At 36.3% G+C, this 22,059-nt stretch overlaps 1 protein-coding gene across 1 annotated transcript in view; it reads right to left on the bottom strand.

The window, feature by feature from the left end:
* Positions 1 to 22,059, bottom strand: part of LOC107592505 (regulating synaptic membrane exocytosis protein 2-like) — a 167,598-nt gene that overhangs the window by 84,444 nt on the left and 61,095 nt on the right. Inside the window, exons 4-5 of the mRNA XM_016282038.1 lie at positions 10,666 to 11,486; positions 3,149 to 3,342 (exon numbers count right to left, since the gene is read on the bottom strand). Of these exons, the coding sequence (XP_016137524.1) occupies positions 3,149 to 3,342; positions 10,666 to 11,486 (1,015 nt within the window). The remainder of the gene's footprint in view (positions 1 to 3,148; positions 3,343 to 10,665; positions 11,487 to 22,059) is intronic.

Consider the following 22,059-nt stretch of genomic DNA (forward strand, 5'->3'; position numbering starts at 1 on the left):
GTATTTGCACTTAGTGTAAATACATATTGCTAAAAAATACTGCTATTTTCACTTAGTGTAAACAGAATCCATTGCTAATACGAGATTTGAAAAGGGAGAAAAAAAAAGTTTGGCAAAAGGTGGGATCGAACCCGGGTCGATCACGTCAAAAAGCCAAGGGCTAACACTTATCCATCTGCAACACTGGAGCTGCTTTTTAATAGGCCACTTTTAACTAAATATAAATAGACACCCCGTATTTTTTATTCCAGAGTAAGGGAAATTCATACAATACATTTAAACTGAGCTACTTTAATACCATCTCCGAACTTTCTACCACGACTCTGCTGTTCTTCGGCTGGTTCTTCCCTGTATACGTTGATTGACAGATGTCTTGTCCAGTCAGCGGTGAGTAATCCCAAACCAATGGCGCTGTCTCAAACTATACCTACTTCTTCCGGTTTGTCTGATTTGTTGTTGTGTTTTCTGACTTGTTAATTTGTTTTCGGATTTGTCTTTGTGTTTTCTGACATGTTATTTTGTTTTCGAATTTGTCATTGTGTTTTCTGACTTGTTATAATGTTTTCTGAATTGTTGTTGTGCTTTCTGAATTGTTATTTTGTTTTTTAGACTTGCATTTGCGTTTGTAATTTGTTATTTTGTTTTCAGAATTGTGATTTGCTTTGCACTTCTCGGCCACCGTATATAATGCCTTACCCCATAAATTTCCATTTCCCATCATGCAGAAGTCATTTATACTTCACAAGTTTGGGGTCATTTTTTTATGTTTTTGTTTCTTATGCATACCAAGGATGCATTTATTAGAAATTAACTGCACTGAAAAAAATAATAATAATTTGAAACAATTTTTACCCAGATATTGATAGCAAATTTCACAAATAATAAAAAACAAATAAAAAAAACGGCAAGTAACGCACTGAATTAAATGTGGAAATTTAAGTAAAAGGACTGAAATGGTATTTTCTCATAAATTGTACTTTATTAGTCTTTATTTGCAAATTTGAAAAATCATTTTTCACAATGTTTTCTGAATCAGTATATATAAAAATGTATTTATTCCTATGATGACAAAGCTGAATTTTCAGCATCATTATTCCAGTGTCAATGTTCCTTCAGAAATCATTCTAATATGCCGATATTTGTTTTGCTCAAGAAACATTTTTTATTATTATCAATGTTGACAACTGCTGTGTAATATCTCAGTTTTTATGGAAACCGGGTTTTTTCAGGAGTCTTCAGAAAAGTTCAAAAGAACAGTATTTATTTGAAATAGAAATCTGAAAGATTATAAATGTCCTAACTGTCACTTTTGATCAATTTAATGCATCATTGGTGAATAAAAGTATACATTTCTTTCAAATGTAAAAAAAAATTGAATGTTAGGTTAGGACAGCTTAACATGTACTGAATCCAGAGCATTCATAAATGCTTCATAAATATAATTTTTTGGCTCTAGGTGGTGTAGAGTTTGTGTGATCTTGAGGGAGTGACATGCACCCATCACATGCAGAGAAAAGCCCCCCATGGCGACAGATCCCGCTTCCATCACCACAGCCAAACCCCAGCACCACATCCAGCAAACACAAGCCCCAATAATGGAAGAAGAAACAGATGATGTTCAAACTGAAAGCGAGGAGAACAGCATGGAAAGGCTCACGAACACAAACAGTGGAAACCAGTGACCCATAACATAGAGAGCAAAGGAATATGACAGTGGAAAGGGAAAAAAGAAAAACAAACTTTGTGGCAAAACAAATCCTGGCTGGTCGTCTCTGAGCGAGTGAGCGTGTGTTTCGGAGCGAGTCTCCTGGAGCGTGAGCGTGTGGGAGAAGGGGGGACGGAGTGAGGATTCCAACCAGTGGGGGGATCTGGGGCCCGGGGCCCTACCGCGGCAATAAGACACGAGGCTGAGAGGGCATGCAGCTGACGGGGGAACCCACATTCTCTAAGTGCCATGACAAAACACACAGTCACATGGTGGAGTGATTCGCTGCTATGTCGACTACGGCAGCTGCAGCTAAGAAGCAAACGATAACAGAGCAAGCAAGAGGCTCCCCAGCTACTGCCACAGAAGAACAGAAATTGAAAACTCAGGAAAAACGTTTTTAAAACTTAGAAAAAGGGATAGTTCAATCAAAATTGTTCATGATGTTCTGAACCCATATAACTTAATTTTTTCCATGGAACACAAACGGTGAATGTCCATGAAGCTCTTTTCCATACATTAGTTCCTGTGAGTCACATGCCTAAACGTGATGTGCAAGATTACTTATTAACTGCAAATTAAAAGTAAGAGATTCAAAGGAAGACAAATGTGAATGCAACTTAAATTTCAGTCCGTTTCTCAAAGAAATCAACACTACCGTTTAAAAGTTTGGGTCGGTTTTTCAGTGTTTCTGAAAGACGTCTCTTATTCTCACCAAGACTGCATTTATTTGATCAAAAATAGAGTGAAATTTGTAATATTATGAAATATTATTACAATTTAAAATAGTTGTTATCCATTTTAATATATTTTAAAATGTAATTTATTCCTGTGATGCAAAGCTGAATTTTCAGCATCATTACACTTCTTAATATTTTTGTGGAAACCATTATACTTTTTTTTTTTCAGAATTCTTTGATAAAAAAAGGTTCAAAAAGTTCAAAAGAAATGTAAATCTTTTGTAACATTCTAAAAGTCTTTACGGTCACTTTTGATCAATTAAATGAGTTCTTGTTGAATAAATGTATTAATTAAAAAAAATAATAATTTTAGTGACCCCAAACTTTTGAATGGTAGTGCAGTTTCAGAAGATCTGAAATATTGCATAAAAGTCAAACAATCATTTTCTTTTTCGGCGCTTGACAGTCCTTGGTCACTGTCTGCTTTTATGTTATGGAAAATAGCAGCTTGGGCATCTTCAAAATATCACTTTTTGCACTTCACGGAGAAAAAAAGAAAGTCAAACAGGTTTGGAACTACACAGAATTTTCTTTTTTTTGGGTAAACTATCCCTGTAACATTCAAAAAGAAAATCTGACCTAATATTAGCGACATCAAAACAAAGACCATGTGAAAATGGAACAAAATGAAGTAAATGAAAAGTTCCCAACAAAACAAGATCAAATGAAATCAAAGCAATGCAGGCTAGAGAGGTACCAGTACCTTCTCACTATGGCTATGCTCCTCGTTTAGGGTAGTGCTACTGCATGTATCAACCCCCGAGTCTTTAACCTGGGGTTCACACCACTCAGCATCTTCTTCCAAAGAGTGGCCCCCAAAGCGCACCATTTTCTTTTGGCCCTCAGATAAGGTGTGTGACTGCTCAAAAGTTTGTCTTTTTCCCCTTTGACTGTCCCCTACAGACATGGGATAAAAACAGAAAGAAAAAAAAACATGCAGAAGTGAAAATAAATCAAAAGAACCATGAAATGACAAAGAGTGACAGAGAGAGAGAGAGAGAGAGAGAGAGAGAGACAGAGAGAGAATAGCCAGAAAGAGAGAGAAAGAGGTGAGACATTAGGCTCCACATGTCTCACCAAAGACATGGAGGAAGGAGGAAGCGAGGAAGCATCGCTGCTATGCCACGTTGTATGATCCCACCAGTGGCCATCCAAATCTCCTGCGAGTGCCACACACACACACACACACAATCGCAGCACACACACATACAGCAGACAGCAGAAGTAGTTTGTGAGGACAAAGAAAACAGACATGTGGGGAAAAGAGACACTAAATTCACTCAGTCATAATGTTAAACGCGTTAGTCACACTCATACTTACACTCACGCTTACTGTGCATTTATTGTTACACTCATAGCCATATTTATGCAACTTAACTATGACAATTCAGGCAAGGAACAAGAAAACCAACGACTTGCCCCTGCTAACTGCAACAAAATTACAGAAGAGATCAAACATTTGCACTGCTCAAAGAAACTTGGCTGAAGTCGCTATCTTCTACGTCTGACTAATAAGATCTGAAAAGATCTTGGGACTGGGCTGTAATACACTTAACTTGAAGAAAAACACACACACACACACACACACACACAGTGTCGGAGTTGCCTGACTTGGCTTCAGTTTAAAATGCAGTCAGTGCAAACTCCGAACTGCGTTCCTGTGTTTGGAGAGATATAACATAATCTGGTATAACACTAAATGGAGTCACTAGAAATGGCATCATCAAGTATGACGTCAACCGATATGACATCATAATCAGATATAAAACCATTAAATATAACATAGTGCTTGATCAGATCAAATATGACGCTGTCCAAATATAACATCACATATGGCTTGATTAGATCCAGCATACATCTAAATGTAACAACAGATATATTATCAAAAGTGCTATTTTAGTAGCTTAGAAAACATTATAGTTTTTATTTTTATTTGGATATTTTATCTTTATATTTCTGTTTTCATTTTTAGTCATTTTGTTATGTGCTTTTGTAATTTTATTAGTTAGTGTGTTTATTGTATTTTTGTAGTTATTGTATTTTATTTCAGTTGGTAATTTTAGTTATAATTATATATATATATATATATATATATATAACATTCCCTTATTGTCAACATTTCTAATTTTGGTTTTTAATAGCTAATATTTAATATCTCTATTTCATTTTAGCTTTATTTAAATGAACACATTTTTTTATAGAATTAGTTTTAATTAAGCAAATATGGCATCATCAAATACCATGCAATAGGTATATGACAACATCTTGTCTGCTCTAGTCTATACTAGCGCTCAGCTTAAAGCCTAGGATCAGCTAGACAAGTCTTAAACCTCAGATTAACAGAGCAACCAATCATGCAGCAGCATGAATAACAGACATAACTGATCTACATATGGGACTCATTACATTATTCAAAACACCAGTGAACAGCAGAATTATGAGAGTTAATGCGTAAAAAAATGTAAGCGGAAGTTTGGGAAGAAGCCTGAAGCTATTCCTTCAGTAGTCACAGAAACCCACTGAACGCTCTGGTCCTTGAGAAAACTATGCAGGGAAAAAATTAACTGCAAGAGTCTGGAATAGTCCATTGCATGATCTTATGTTATCAGTACATTTAAATAACTGTATATAACAGAATACTGCATATCAGATATAGTTATTTTTGCTAGAAATACAAAAATAAAAGTTGAAATGGTTTATATAAAAAGTATTTCATCCCATTTGACTATTTAGAACCTGATGTCATCATTTACTCACCTTATGTTGTTCCAAACATGTATGAGTTTCATTCTTCTGTTGAACACAAAATAAGTTATTTTGAAAAATGTTTGTAATCAAACAGTTGCTGGTAGCCATTGACTTCCATAGCATAGAGAAAAAATACTATGGAAGTCAATGGCTACCAGCAACTGTTTGGTTACCAACATTCTTCAAAATATCTTCTTTTGTGTTCAACAGAAGGAAGAAATACATACAGGTTTGGAACAACATAAGGGTGAGTAAATGATGACATAATGTTCAGTGTTGGGTGAACTATCGGGTGAAACCAGGTAATCCAAGTGAATTAGGCCATGTTTTTCCATTTATCTCAATGACAAAAGTGGCCCAATTAAACTGGGACCAAACAATAACAGTAGCTACAATTATTCCAGTGCACATTCACACTCCACTTATTTGTGTCCCAAATGTCCACTATCACCACGCTATTCTCCTGAAGCACTGTTGTGTTCTCTTTCTCTCTCTCTCTCTCTCTCGTAGTGAAAGCGTAAGTGCAGCGGTCTTTGCGGCTACGTTCTGGGATCTATTTCTCTCTCGCACTCACATTCTCGGCAGAAGGCGGAAGTGCTGATTCAGGCCTGAGCACAGCTCCCAGGCCGCTAGCGCACGGCTCTCCATCACTCTGACAACTCAATAAAAACCCAGTGTAAACTATTAATTGGATCATTAATTATTGATGCTGTTTTTACTACGAGTGAAGGGGACAGGAGAACAGAGAGAGACACAGACCGAAGAAAGTGACATGGCGTGCAATCATAAAATGAATATTGATATTTGTCTCCATGAAGGTTTCGAACAGGACAGCATTGCCTTCCAAAACGGAAGATGCGATCTGATTGGTTCCCCTTGGCATGACATGGAAAATGGTGGATTCACGATGAATGCATGTTATTCATTTGCATGCGCTGTATGCCTGCCCGATTCACTATGTCAATATTTTTAGTCAAAAAATATACACATTTCAAACAATTATGAATTTTAATGTGCTGTACTTACATTTATCATTTTAAAAGTACAATTTTAACAATGGTTACTATGTAAATATTTACATTCATATCAAATATTATTAATATAAAAAATAATAATATAAAATATATAGTTATAATTATTTACTAATAAATACAATTATTTACTTTTTTCAATTAATTAAAAACATTAATAAAATATTATAATTCTTTCTATACCCTGGATGGATTGATGGACGGACATATTATATTATATTATATTATATGATATTATATTATATTATATTATTATAATTATTATATTACATTATAATAATATTATATAACTTTTTATATATTATTATATAATAATTACGTCAAAAAAAATGTCATAAATGCTGTAAAAATGTGTATTTTTACTGGTTTGTAAGTTTCAGTGCTACGAAGATTATCAGCAAATCTTGCGATTTCCAACAAAACCTCATCTATGCTAGCCAGTTTCATAATTTTAACTAGAAGACACGTTTAAAGAGTTGACAAGCAGAAAAAAAACAACAAACTTAAACTAGGTCCTTATTGTTGAGCCCTGTAAATTGGAATAATGATGGGTAATATATTGACACACATCTCTCTTTAATTACCACTCAGACCTAGTAAAAGTCTGCTAAGAACACAGAGTACTGAAACATGAATGTAACCCTGACCGACTCCTTCAAACCTTTTCTCTTGTTCTGTCTGCACATCTGCTGATCGATAGAGAGAAGAACAAAGAGAAAGAACACTACACTAAATCACACGAGGGTCTCCTGCTGCACGTCAACGTTTTTACAAAGCTTTAATGCAGGCCATCCCATTTCATGGAGATACAGGGTGTTTCTGCTGACAGTTTAAAGAGCAGAAGATATAAATCAAATGCATGTATGTGTAATGTGTCATAGGGGAAAGCTCCACCCCAAATGTTTGGTCCATTACATAATTCGCCATAAATCGTATGAGGTTTTACGGCTGCTTTGAGTGCAGGTCTGAATGCAGAGCGAGCCGAGAGCCAATCACAGTGGCTTATCCCGATCCGAAAACAGGCCTGCAGCCAAGCGGATGCCATGGTAACCTGCTTTCACCTCATTACTTCTGATCCTCAGACAGGCAGAAGGCAAAACAAATAACGTCAAATCCTGCAATCAGGAAGACTGAAATATAAACTGTCTGCTAGTCTGCTTTAACAAAACAAAGAAGAACAACCAGTTCAAGTTGATCTGTTCCAGTGTCCAAAGACATCAGATGTCAAAAGTGATATCCAAGTTTTTGCTGTATTTAAAGAAGCGTTTTTTCCGATGTTAAAATTCTTTCCTACCTAGTTTAATATACAATATTGGAAGGTTGCATCATTGTGGCACTTTCCAAACCCACCTCTCACTGCCTCTGAATATGCGTACTTCCATACTATATTCCATACTATATTTTTTATCATTACAAAACATTACCAAAAAAAATAAAATACACACACCATAACTGTGTGGATTTAAATCTGCTGAACTAATATTACAATGATGAAATCCAGTAGAATGACTGATTATCTGGTTGTAATCATGCAGAAACGCTATATCCCTGTGCCGTATCTCCACTGCGCTCGGCTCTCATATGCGATAAAGCTGACGGGAAAGGCAGTCTTATCTGGCCTGATGTGCTCTCCCCTCCTCTCTAAAACCCACCTGACCTTCAGAGAAAGCGTTACTCCTCTCCTCTGGTTATAAGTGTGGCTGTGAAACCTGGAAAAGCGGAACATCAATAATGTAGAGCTGTACGCTGGGTTTTGTCCTCGGGATGCTTATACAGTATAAGTGGCTCGGGCAGTTGTTCTCACTGTAGTTCTCCATCCCGCCTCCATCATCCAGACTCAATCACGCAACTTCAAAACTCATAATCTAATTTGCAAATCTTGCCTTTTTGGATACATTACACCAAGCTTGTCACAATGTATTTTTGCCCACAATCCTGAACAAAAATAGTTGAATGGATATAAAAACTGCATCACTATATGAAAGAAAACTGCCAAACAAAAGGCACATATACATACATTAAAGTGCATTTGATATGCTTGTAGTAAAAAAAATAAATAAATAAAAAAGAGAGAGAGAACTTGTATTTTTCAAATGCAAAGTAAAGGCTATTTTGGACCAATAGGATTTTGTGCATTTGATGTTATTTTCTGGACTACCACAATGCATCTAGACATTTTACTTTTACTTTTGTTTGTATTTCCTATTATTCTTAATGAAGATTCTCAAATCATTAAAAAACTGTAATATATATATATATATATATATATATACAGTGGGTACGGAAAATATTCAGACCCCTTTAATTTTTTCACTCTTTGTTATATTGCAGCCATTTGCTAAAATCATTTAAGTTCATTTTTTTCCTCATTAATGTACACACAGCACCCCATATTGACAGAAAAACACAGAATTGTTGACATTTTTGCAGATTTATTAAAAAAGAAAAACTGAAATATCACATGGTCCTAAGTATTCAGACCCTTTGCTCAGTATTTAGTAGAAGCACCCTTTTGATCTAATACAGCCATGAGTCTTTTTGGGAAAGAGGCAACAAGTTTTTCACACCTGGATTTGAGGATCCTCTGCCATTCCTCCTTGCAGAGCCTCTCCAGTTCTGCCTAAAAATTGCTGTCCACCAACGTTTACCATCCAACCTGCCAGAACTGGAGAGGCTCTGCAAGGAGGAATGGCAGAGGATTCCCAAATCCAGGTGTGAAAAACTTGTTGCCTCTTTCCCAAAAAGACTCATGGCTGTATTAGATCAAAAGGGTGCTTCTACTAAATACTGAGCAAAGGGTCTGAATATTTAGGACCATGTGATATTTCAGTTTTTCTTTTTTAATAAATCTGCAAAAATGTCAACAATTCTGTGTTTTTCTGTCAATATGGGGTGCTGTGTGTACATTAATGAGGAAAAAAATTAACTTAAATGATTTTAGCAAATGGCTGCAATATAACAAATAGTGAAAAATGTAAGGGGGTCTGAATACTTTCCGTACCCACTGTATATATAATATAGTAATATGTAATTTAATTAAAATCAGAATACTTTTTTTTTCATTAAATGCAATACAACAAATAGTCCTATGATGTAGAAATACTTCACAATTGAAATAATATTTTCTGGTTACATATAATATAATATAATATAATATAATATAATATAATAATCCATGATTATTTTATTGCACACAGAACAGATCATCTAATAATAGGGGGTTTACTGACATGTAAGTGACAAAAAGTAGTATTCGGCTAGTCATGTGATCTTAACATGTGCCATACTCATTTCTTTAGGTTTAAAACCAGATAAATAAGTGCACCTTTAATATTAATATCTTAATATTTATCAGAATACAGAATCATCTGTCTTCCTTGCTTCTCTATCATTTTCTCTCTTTCCTCTCTCGGTTTCTCTCTTTTCCACGCTATCCCTCTGTTATGTAACACAGCCCATTACATCTGATCTGAGGGAGCCAAGACCCAGCAATATCTGTCATTGGAGGACAACCGAGAGAACACAACACACACACACACACACACACACACATACATACATACAAATATACAGAGGTAGGAAGCAACTCACACAAGTCATACATACTGTAAATGAACACCAGTGTTGGAGAATAATTAACAAGTAATTTTAAACCAAGGAAATAATCAATAAACACACACGATAACTCCTCTTGAAAGAAACACCCAGAGGTCTCTACTCACACTCCCTGACTATACACACACACACAGGCCATTCACACACATACTGTGAAACATCAGCATCAGTTAGAGGTTATCAGCATAAAAAACATTATTCTAAAAGTATTCATAATCTAGTTACGTCCATGTAAATATTTGCAATACAGCTTCACTGCATTAACATTCACTACCGTTCAAACATATGGGGTCAATAAACTTTATTTAATTTTTGTATTAATATTTTCATTCAGCAATTTCAAGATGAAAAGTGACAGTAAATACTAATAATGTTACAAAAGAAATTACATTTAAAATAAATGCTGTTCTTTCTAATTATTAAAAAAATCCTTAAAAAAATGTATCAGTTTCCACAAAAAATATTAAGCAGCATAACTATTTGATAACACAACTGTCAGCAACAACATTGATAATAATAATACATGTTTCTCTAGCATATTTGTATAATTTCTGAAGGATCATGTGACACTGAAAACTAGAGTACTGGCTGCTGTAATTGCTGCTGAAAATTTGCCTTTGCCATCACAGAAATAAATTTCATTTCAAAATCTTTTAAATTGCAACAATATATCACAACATTACTGTTTTACTGTATTTTTAATCAAATAAATACAGCCTTTGTGAGCATAAAATACTTCTTTCAAAAACGTTAATAAACCTTACCGACCCCAAACTTTTGAATGGTAGTGTACATACATATATAAATGATAAAAAAGCTGCATTACCTTTCTCGCTCACAGACTCACTCTCGATCTCCACGTCCTCACAGCTGGTGTACTCCGGTGTAGTGGCCAGTTCCTCCTCTGAGCTGCTCAGGGACACCTGCCTCATTTTGCCGCCCCTCTTGTTCTTGTGAGGTTTGGGCGGAGGCGGCCTGATGGACTCTGATTGGTCGGAACTGAGCGAGTCGTTCCGCAACATGCTCTCCATCTTTTCTCGTTTACTCTTCCTTAAGGCCGAGACAGGATCCAGGTGCTGCTGCCTGTGGATGGAGTCCATGCCGGGTGGACTGTGGTTGGACCTCCAGTGGGTGTGTCCGGGACCCGGTGAGTAGGGGGGACCCCGCAGGGGCCCCAAGGGCTCCTCTATCTCTGTGTACGCCAGGGAGACGTCGCTGTGTCGCCGTTCATGCCTGAATCGCGAAACCTCCGCGTGCATGCGCATCTGCTCCTCGTAAGGTTGGGGTTTGACAGGGTAGCGGGCCAGGTTCGGGTCACTGCGGTAGCGGTTCTGGTACTCCTCCTGCCGCTGCCGCTGGAGCTCGTGCTCGCTGAGGGGCGGGCCATCAGGCAGGAATCCGGGTTCGGGTGGATACTCTTCCTGAGAGTGCCAGCCGCCCCGTTGAGCGCGGTACGCACTCCGCGCTACCTCCGCATCCTCATAGGAGCGGCCGTAGCCTTCGCGCCACTGGCGGTCTCCGGCCCCGTAATCAGACGGCGATCGTGGCATGCCGCCCTCCCCTGGGGCATACTGCGAACGCTCCCCCTTCTCCTCCCTTTGGTCGTATTTTTGGTTTGGATCCCTGGTTGCTGATGGACTTCTTTTCCTGTCAGACAGAAAAAATATATAGTAAAGCCATGAACACTGATAAATACTTCATTGCAGACACATTTTGAAACATGACGACACATAAAATCGACCTTAGGGCTTTTAACACTTGAAATGTTTAATCGTGGGTCATTCAAAATCCTGGTTTCTTTTTTTACATTTCTAACTCCTCATAATGTACTTCACCCAAAAATAAACATTGTCAATTGATTCTCATACCCTTAAAGGGGTAGTTCACCCTAAAATGAAAATTCTGTTATTAATTACTCACTCTTATTTTGTTCCAAATCCATAAGACTTTCATTTATCTTTATATATATATAAGATACAGATATTTTATATATAGATATTTTTGATGAAATCCGAGAGCTTTCTGATCTTCCATAGACAGCAAGGGTCCTACCATGATCAAGGCACAGAAAGGTAGTAAGGACATGGTTAAAATAGTCCATGTGACATCAGTGGTTCAAGCGCAATTTTATGCAGCTACAAGAATACTTTTTGTGTGCAAAGAAAACAAAAACAATGACTTTATTCAACAATTTATTCTCTTCTGTGTCAGTCTCCGCTGCACGTTCGCGAGAGTAACACGTATGTGTGTGGTGCTGCTGTCATATCCTCGTAGCTTCATAAAATTAAGGTTGAACTACAGACTATTTTAATACTACTTTTCTGTGCCTTGAATGTGGTGGTTGTGTTGTTATGGAGGGTCAGAAAGCTCTCGGATTTCATCAAAAATATCTTAATTTGTGTTCCAAAGATGAACAAAGGTCTTATGGCTTAGAACGAAATGAGAGTGAGTAATTAATGACAGAATTGTAATTTTTTGGAGGAACAGTTGCTGGTAGCCATTGACTACCATAGTAGGAAAAAACACTATGGAAGTCAAAGGCTACCAGCAAAAATTTGATTCCAAACATTCTTCAAAATATCTTCTTTCTTTTGTGTCCACACAGGTTTGGAAGAACATGAAGATGAGTAAATGACAAAGATTTTATTTTTGGGTGAACTATCCTTTTAACAATTAATCCTGGTTATTCATATGCTGACGTTTCACACTGTACATTCCTAAACCAGTGTCATTGATTGGACGATTTATTATTTAATCATTTTTATTTCAGTTTGAGTTATTTCAAGCTCAACTAAAACCAGCTTTCTTGAGATGGTTCTAAAACCAGCTCTTTTAAGATTAGGGTCAACAAATGTGTTATTGTTTTAATTTTAATAACCCTGTTAACCTGAATATCAAAACTGACCCACAGTAGTAGTTATTTATTTTTATTGCCATGTCACCATCTAAGGCTGTCTTCATGGCAAAAAATTAGTTGGAATAAAACAAGACTTACATAAACACAAACTAAAAACCAAGCAGTTATACAAGATTTTTTTTTAATTAACAAAATCTAAAATATTTTCTGGTAAAATCTTACTAAACAAGTCCTTGAGTGAGAGTACTTCATAAAAAAAAGTTTTCTACTTGCATTAAAACCAGAACAGTAAAATAAAACATGTTTCATGGAAAGGGGGGTCGTGCAGAACATGCATAGAGTTGGGTCTTCAACTTTGAGCAATAAGGCATGGGTCAATCTTGTATTGTAACTGACCTATACATTTCTAGTCTTATTGTGCATAAATGAATGATTGATCCAAAATTTCTAGTATTAAAAAAAAAAGTTTGTCTTCAATTTTTTTTATCCACTTTTAAGAAAACCACAAATTTTCAATTTCAATATCCAAATCCAGATGAACAAATCAAGACCCATCATACATTTTTTCTTAGTATACTTTGGATTACATGATAAAAAATGGTTTGTAAACAAGCTTTCACATTGGCATTAAAGTCATTACATAGACTTCAAGCTATTAACAATATTCAATCTTTCAAAAACAGCATCAAAACCCTGTAACAAATGTAAACGTGCCATCTGACTCCAGACAAAGCAGCAACATCTAACTGTTCACTGCAATTTCTTTTAAAAACAAGCAACATCTCATTTTAAAACACGTGCTGTTTTTACAAAAATAACCTGCCGCTAATGTGGTTACAACAGTGCCGGCTGTATGTGTCGGAAAAGACAAATGACACCAGTGTCCCCGGCATATGAGTTTCATCTTCAGAGGGAATAAGAGGCTTTGGCTCATGGGAAGCCCGGAGAGATGCTGGAGGAAAAACTGTCTTTATTGAAAGGTAAAGTTTAGAGCCTTGAAAAGATACAATACATCCACTGCTCCCCTATCTGTGTGTTTGTGATTTCTGTCCATACGACTTCACAGCACACTAACACATTACACTACACTAACAAGGGAACATCTGTGGTCTAACAATTAAAGGTGGGGTAAGCGATTTTTCAAAAACGCTTTAGAAAACTGATTCGGGCTGAATAGCAAAACAAACTTGTAGCCAATCAGCAATAAGGGGCGTGTCTACTCATGATGTGGAGGAGAGAGCATTCAGTGCAAAGGACGGAAATTAGCCGAAACAAGCGACGACAGAATGATAGAGATGGCGTATAAAAAACAAAAGAGGAAAATGTCTGCGGAACAAAAGAAGGCTTAAGGCAAGAAGTAGGACCTGTGTAAATATCGGATCAGCTTTCCAGCACTGGAGAGCACTCAAGGAGCGGAAGTGTAGACCATAGTGTAGACCATAGATATGTATATATATCTATGGTGTAGACAGCATCACTGATTATAATGGGTTCCATAGTATTTTGTCGCGCGAGACACTCGCGTCTGGTGTAGTCACGGTGTAACATTGGTTTTGCTTTGTTTCACAGAACTAATTGTTGCCTGGGTTGCGTACGTATGTGTGGGGTGGAGCTATAAAAATAGGGGCGAGACACTTTTGGGGTAGGGGCGTGTTTGTTTTGGTGATTTCAAACGTCAACATTGGCTACCAGAAATCACTTACCCCACCTTTAACAATCCAATCCACAAACGTGTATTACACACACCTTCTGCCACAACAAGAGCTTCCATTCTCCAAAAAAGTATCATAAATGAGAAATCTTTTATTTCTTTTATTTCTAATTGCTTCTCCTACAAAACAGTACATGACATGTTTCCTAGAGTTGAAAAAGAGATCTCAACATGTCCATTCTTTAATGTCTGCAAAAGCCCAATACAAAAAGTACCAAATTTCACATCAAATTATTTTGAAAACAAATATAGGCTGCAAACGAACAGCGCGCATCTGAAGTGTCTCTGAAGGAAATAATGCATTATTTATCGGCTTTAAGATATCGGCCAAATTTTCTTATCAGGCCGATACCGATAACAGAAAAAATTTGCATTTATCGGCCGATACCGATATGGTGGCCGATATATCGTGCATCCCTAATCAAAATCTTTTGAAAACAAACAGTCTGAGCAAAGTCTCAACATGAACTCAAAAGTGTATCTAGTTCTTCTCAAATCACATAATCTAAGCAAACATTTCTCGTCAAATTCTTAAATTGATTAATCTGAGCTAAATCTCAATATAACCTCAAACATTTCTCATCAAATTCTTCTCAAATATCAAATCACAGCAAATATCAAATCAAACTTAAACATACTGAATGTTCTTATGACCTGCATATGAAGCTAGTGTACTATCTTGCAACAAGAACACTACAGTTCAACAACAGCTCTCTGTTATTCTGCAGGGTGCTGTGGTCTGTAGTGTGCTGTTCAAGGGTATGGAGCGATCTGTGAGCTGTTTTTGAGCGTGTACATGTACTGACTGATTAATGATCATCGCTCAGGGGTTTTACTATGGCCGCCGTGTTCCTGTTGCATTATTCAACAGCAGCCTGACACAGTCGTGCACCATTCACAAATCTAGTGCAGCAGACGCCTGTTTGTGTTTGGGATTGTGTTATGAACAGCAGTTTTTAAATGTATGAACCTAATATACATGACAGTATACAGCCAGTATTAGCCAATATCACAAGTTCTAACATTAGAGCTACACACACACATATAACACCAGAAAAAGACCATAAAAAAAGTTTAAGTATTTAAAAATATATATATATATATTTTATGTCAGTATGAAATAAACTTATTATATTTTTGCCCAGCCAACATTGTCATTTGTGATCCTGGACCACAAAACTAGTCATAAGGGTAAATTTTTCGAAATTGAGATGTATACATCATCTGAAAGCTGAATAAATAAGCTTTCCATTGATGTATAGTTTGTTAGGATAGGACAATATTTGGCCAAGATACAACTATTTGAAAATCTGGAATCTGATGGTGCAGAAAAATCTAAATATTGAGAAAATCGCCTTTAAAATTGTCCATATGAAGTTCTTAGCAAAGCATATTACTAATCAAAAATTAAGTTTTGATATATTTACAGTAGGAAATTTACAAAATATCTTCATGGAACGTGATCTTTACTTAATATCCTAATGATTTTTGGCATAAAATAAAAATCAATAATTTTGACCCATACAATGTATTTTTGGCTATTGCTACAAATATACCCAAGCGACTTAAGACTGGTTTTGTGCTCCAGGGCCACATTTAATTTATCTATGCACTAACATAAGTAAACCAAAATAGAAATGAATTTTAAAAAAAGTAGACATTTTTTTAAAATAATAAAAATGACAAAAACACACAAATCACTAAAATTTTCACAAAACTTAAAACACAAAAAAAAACATTCAAAATATGAATAAAATCTCAATGATACTAAAATATTAGTAATATTGCTGATATAACATTGATACTGTCCTATAATACTGCACAACCAAAAGTATACTTTCCCTTTATTTGAGAAGTACTTATGCTTAGAGCATAGCTTAAGTATGTTACTTGGGATGTACATCATCTTCATTCTTCGATTTGCCTTCCATTCACTCATTTTATTCATCAATTCTATGAACACACACAAACACACACCTGGCAGGCCAATGCATTACATCACACACCAGTTTATGAAATAAACTGCACTAGATGCTCATTTAATTGCTAACGCCACCTGCTCCATCCTAAAGCACTGATAGCACAGCTGGGCAGATATTACACAGCATTATTCCTATCTGCACACTAACCTACTGCAATTTTTTATCCCTAGCATGATTAGTACTGCAGCTAACCAAGAGTGTGAAAGCTGTGCGGATACAGAAAGAGAGGGTTAGAGGAAGTGTCACTGCGAACTGACCCACTTACATGAGATTTTTAACCATGTTGGCTGTAGTTCAGTGTGTAATACTGGGACAAAGCTCTGCACACAGATTTCTCAATGACAGATTATCCAGCACGCTAACACTGTCTAGTCAACCTGCAAGCAAACTTCACTGCAATAAAACACTCTTAAATATTGCATTTTCTGTTAAGACCAGTCAAAGCCTATACTCCACAGAAAAAAATACCCTAAATAGTCTATGACTTCCCCCTTTAAAAAATTACTGTGGTGGTACTTTGGTGCAGAGATTAGCACTATATTGTGTATCATATATAGTCATATGGTGCTTCTGTATATGAACGATTACCATCATGCTAGAATTAGAGTCTGTTAGTTCAATTCAATTCTATGAATCATATCAACTGGCAATGCTTCAGTTAATCATTTCAGTTAATCTCTGATTAAATGATCCATTTGAGTCACAAAACGTTCTTGTAGAGTCACAAAACATCCTGTGTGGTATTATTCAAGTATTAAAATGTAAAATAGTAAAATATATGCAGATAAATACTGCAGATTGTGAATTGCGGATAATGCAAAAAATGTAAGTAAATAAATAAAAATGTCATGGATTTTCTTTCATTTCATTTTTAATACCATGGGTTTTATGTACATTTTATATATATCTTAATTTGTATATATATAAAATATATATATATATAGTGGCGGGACGACCAAACGACAGACACAGTGGGTCAGGCCTCGGAGAGGCTTTTATTAACAGAAAATAAACAAAGTGTCCAGAAAAAAGGGAATCAAGTGTCCAAAATAAACAGGGGATCTGGTGTCCTCGTTGTGCTGCGGGGTTCGTGAAGGGAAGGGCAGTGGTCAGGAAGGAAGGGTCTAGGTAAGGGGCGGAGTCCGGCGGCCACACGCACTCCCCTCTCCAGTCCGGGGCGCGAGGGGCGGCGGCTTCTTCCAGCGTCTGCATCCTTCTCGTTGCCCACGGCATGCAGAGGGACTAGACGGCCCGGCATCCTGGCCCGACGGCCGTGTAACGGGTGCGGTTCTCGTCCGGACCACAGGTCCGGCAGCTCACGACTCTGGCGGCACGGGAGTCCCTCTACGCACCCCTCCTGGAGCCATGAGGACACCAGCGTGCATGCACGGGGAAGAGACCGGTCTCCTCGGCGTTCAGCATTTAGACAGCGGCGGTGATGAGGCTCCATTCGGTTCAGGTGTGCCCCATCACACGCCGCCAGCCCTGGCTATTTCAGCGCCCCTCCTCTCTCACGCACCCAATCCTGTGATTAAGGGACGGGGTGATGCTGATAATTAGGGGGAGGCAGCCGACTCGTCACAATATATATATATATATCTCCTCTGCTCACCAAGCCTGCATTTATTTGATCCAAAGTACAGCAAAAACAGTTTACAATTTAAAATAACTTCTTTCTATTTGAATATATTTTGAAATGTAATTTATTCCTGTAATTTCAAAAAAAGAATTTTTTTAGCAGCTTTGCTAGTGACTGATAGTGTATATTTCCCTTGTGTTTATTATTTTTTTCCCAGTTTATTCAGTGTTTATAATTGCATTTATTATTTGTTAAAATTTTATATAAATTGAATAATATTTACATATTTTAAACAGCAATGTTCAGGTTAAAAATGTACATGCTGATTTTCAGGCCAGGTCATCAACAGCTAGTCGAGTGATTTATCAGAGTAGGCAAAATGATCAAAATCCCCATCCCTAAATGATGGAAAACAATTTTAAGCCATTTCAGAAGAAATACATAAAAATAACACCAAGACCTTAATGTGGTGTGAGAGCAAAAGACCTTGAGTGTCCATAATAAGCAAGAGTGTGATAACGATGCAATCAACACAAAATTACGGGCTTCGGGTTCCCGGCTCTAAACGGAAGAAAACAGAATTGGTATACGTACCTTCAACTGTCAGCCACAACCTTACTGAAATGAGGCCACACAAACTGATACTACAAAAATCCACTGCAAGCAGATGACAGAACCAGAAATTCAATCCACTAACAGCATTAGAATCCTCTCGTTGTTTTTACACAAATCAAATCTTCCCTCACTGACAGTCGGGTAAATCCCAGATAACATTGTCTAAAATGTGTTGAAGAATTTCACGAACGCCCTTCTCTCGGATGTGAGTGATATCACAGCGCCACAAGGCATGCTGGGGCCCGGAGAGCAGAGGTGGAGATGTTTCTCTGGGACAGAGGCAGCATTACATGCTTCAGCCCGCCGCTGATTGGTGGACACTCTGCGAGGATTTTTTATTTAATCTGGTGCAACTGTGTGCCAGAACAAAATAGCACTCTCTAACCAAACTAATCACAAATTTGTGCTTTTTTCCCCCTCTTATCCTGATTTTTTTTTTTAAGACAAGGATGATTATCTTTGTAAATCAAATTCAGTCTGCTTTGCAAAAGAATAAATCGGAACATGTAATAGCTTTAGACAAACACAGCACAAACATGTCCAGAAAATGTCAACATCCAAACAGAAACTACACTGAAAGTCTTTCTGTTTATGGACACACTGAACGATATCAAAAACAGAGATGCTCTACTCCACTTAAGCCTTTCTAAGCTGAAGCAAACTACAGTGAATACAGTGATGGTACTCCACAGTAATTCCATGGGATTTTTATACACTGTAATCATGTACTAAACAATTATCATATTCACATACTATGGTAATTGTAAGAATGATACATGCACCAAAAGCAATGTTATTATCACGGTATGCTTTAAATGAATGTAAATAAATAAAACCAACATGGTATTGTCATAGTACCAAATATAGTGGAAAGCACTGTATTTTCATGGTATGATTAAAAAATAAAAATAATAAAAAATAAATTAATGAAATTAAAACAAAAAAAAAACGGTATCAATATGGTAGGATGGTTTAATCAAATAAAACAAAAAAAATAATAAAATTGCATTAAATAAAGAATAAAATTGTATACTGTCATTGTACTGTACATGTACCAAATATGTATAAAAATTAATGAATAAATAAGCAAACAAAAACATGGTATTGTCATAGTACCAAATGTACTGAAAAACACTGTATTTTCATGGTATGATTCAAAAATAATAAGGAGAATACAGAAACGTGAAATAAAAAACGTAAAAACTTAAAGTATTTTTACAGTTGGACTATAATAAATACAATTATATTTTATATATAAATAATAAAAAATATAAATACAGATACAAATAACAAAATAAATGTATCTGAAAACCATAGTATTATGATTAAAACCATGGTATTTTTATGATTGGACTTCAATAAAATAAAATATATTATATATACTATATATCAAATATTGTAAATAAAAATAAAATGAAATAAAATACATGTATCTAAAAACCAGGGTATTATTTTCAATCAAATAAAACAAAACAAGTAAAATGAATTTAATTCATTTAAAAAATTATAAAATGGTATACTACTATAACAGGTAAACATGTATGTGAAAGAATACCATAGTATAACTACACTAGATATATAATAATAAATATAATATTCACCCAGCAGAACAGTTGGTAGAACACTGGCACTCATGCCCAGCACACTGTGAAGCGTTTCAGAACAGGAAGTAGCACAGCACTGCGTCCCGCCTGTGAACGTCATTAACGCCCCCCTCCAAACACCATGCAGACAGCCATGTGTTCCTGCCACATTTACCCTATATCCTTTCAAACCACAGCATTCAGGCCAAGCAGGCCTGCTCTCGTGAAGCTCTAGCAGTGTAAAATAGGCCAAACCCATGAAGAATAAAGCAGGAGAATCAGTGCAGACTGGGGAATGGCTCTTTCCTTCCACAGCTCACCAACAAGACACACACACACACCAGGAGACATGCTAGTTCAGGCCTGAAATAAAACATGTTTAATAGGCCTAAGTACATTAAAGACCCTTTGAGTTGGTTTAAGAAATACGATTCTTTTCTTTGCTGATGTATTTCCTAAAGCAGGAAGTTAAAATAACCAATATTTAGTCATAGCCCGGTTAAACCTCACTTGACCGCTTATAGAAAATGGACATAAGCAATTATGACACTTGCAAAACGACAATTAATAGATGGAGAAATAAAATAACTGGATTTTCATTGAATGGGATTGATGTGATTTTTAAGTCTTTGGGGTGTGTTAAACAGCCCGGTTTAAATACTAGAAACACCATCAAACTTGGCCTTTTTTTGGGTCTGACTTTTTGTGTCTAGCTTTTAGCCACGCGGCTTTTAGCTTTTCACTTCAAATCATGCTTCTTTAGTTTTGAGCGTGCTCTGGCTTACACGCCAGCTCCTCCAAAACCATGAGGAACTCGTTAAAATATATAAAAGAAAGTGATCATACTAAATAATATTATATTTCAAATGATTAAAAACTTGCTGACAAATGAGTAAAAGCTAGTTTGAAGAATAGTGGCAAAGAGCAGTAAAGATTTAAAATTATAATTAATCAGTATTTATGGACCTGCACTATGATCCTTAAATAGAGACCCTGGAGCACAAAACCAGTCATAAGTAGCATGGGTATATTTGTAGCCAACACATTGTATGGGTCAAAATGATAGATTTTTCTTTTATGCCAAAACATCTTTAGGATATTATGTAAAGATCATGTTCCATGAAGATATTTTGTAAATGTCCTACCATAAATATATCAAAACTTAATTTTTGATTAGTAATATGCATTGCTAAGAACTTCATTTGGACAACTTTAAATGCGATTTTCTCAATATTTAGATTTTTTTGCACCCTCAGATTCCAACACATTCTCCCTCCCAACTCGTCCCATATTGATGCTTTGTCAAGACCCTTTGGCGTCGCTTTTTGATGCACAGGGTACCTCTTTAGCTTCATTTTTCGTCGTGCAGGGTCCTCCATTGGTTTAAATAAGAAACCCTTGGCGTCAGTATGGTGACGCGAAAGGCAATGGGAATTTTATCGTCATGATTAAATTATATATTGGGTAATAATATTACCGTTATTGCATATATGTTGGGTTGTGATTTTTCAATGTAAACAGTCACAACAGTTTTATTTACATTACACTATTTACACATTTATGGGCACGTAACCCAACCCCTGCCCCGAAACCTACCATTTGTCAATAAAACACAAGATATAACAGGCAGATGCAACTACAGTCATAATTTATTCAAAAAGTATTAATATTCAAAGTCTTCCGAGGTAAAACGATTGGTTTGTGAGAGGAACAGATCGCCATAAAGCTCCTTCTGTGTGCTGCAGTCTCTGTGTGTGCGCAAATTCAAAAAATGCCGCATTTTTTGAATTTGACCTGTACATTTTTAACTAGAACAGATTGGAAGTTGAAGTTTCCGTTATTTAAAATATATTTTATTGAACATATAGCACAATATTTAAATTATATGATAAT

This window comes from Sinocyclocheilus grahami, unplaced genomic scaffold, assembly GCF_001515645.1.
Source record: "Sinocyclocheilus grahami isolate Dianchi unplaced genomic scaffold, SAMN03320097.WGS_v1.1 scaffold153.1, whole genome shotgun sequence".
Taxonomy (NCBI): Eukaryota; Metazoa; Chordata; class Actinopteri; order Cypriniformes; family Cyprinidae; genus Sinocyclocheilus; species Sinocyclocheilus grahami.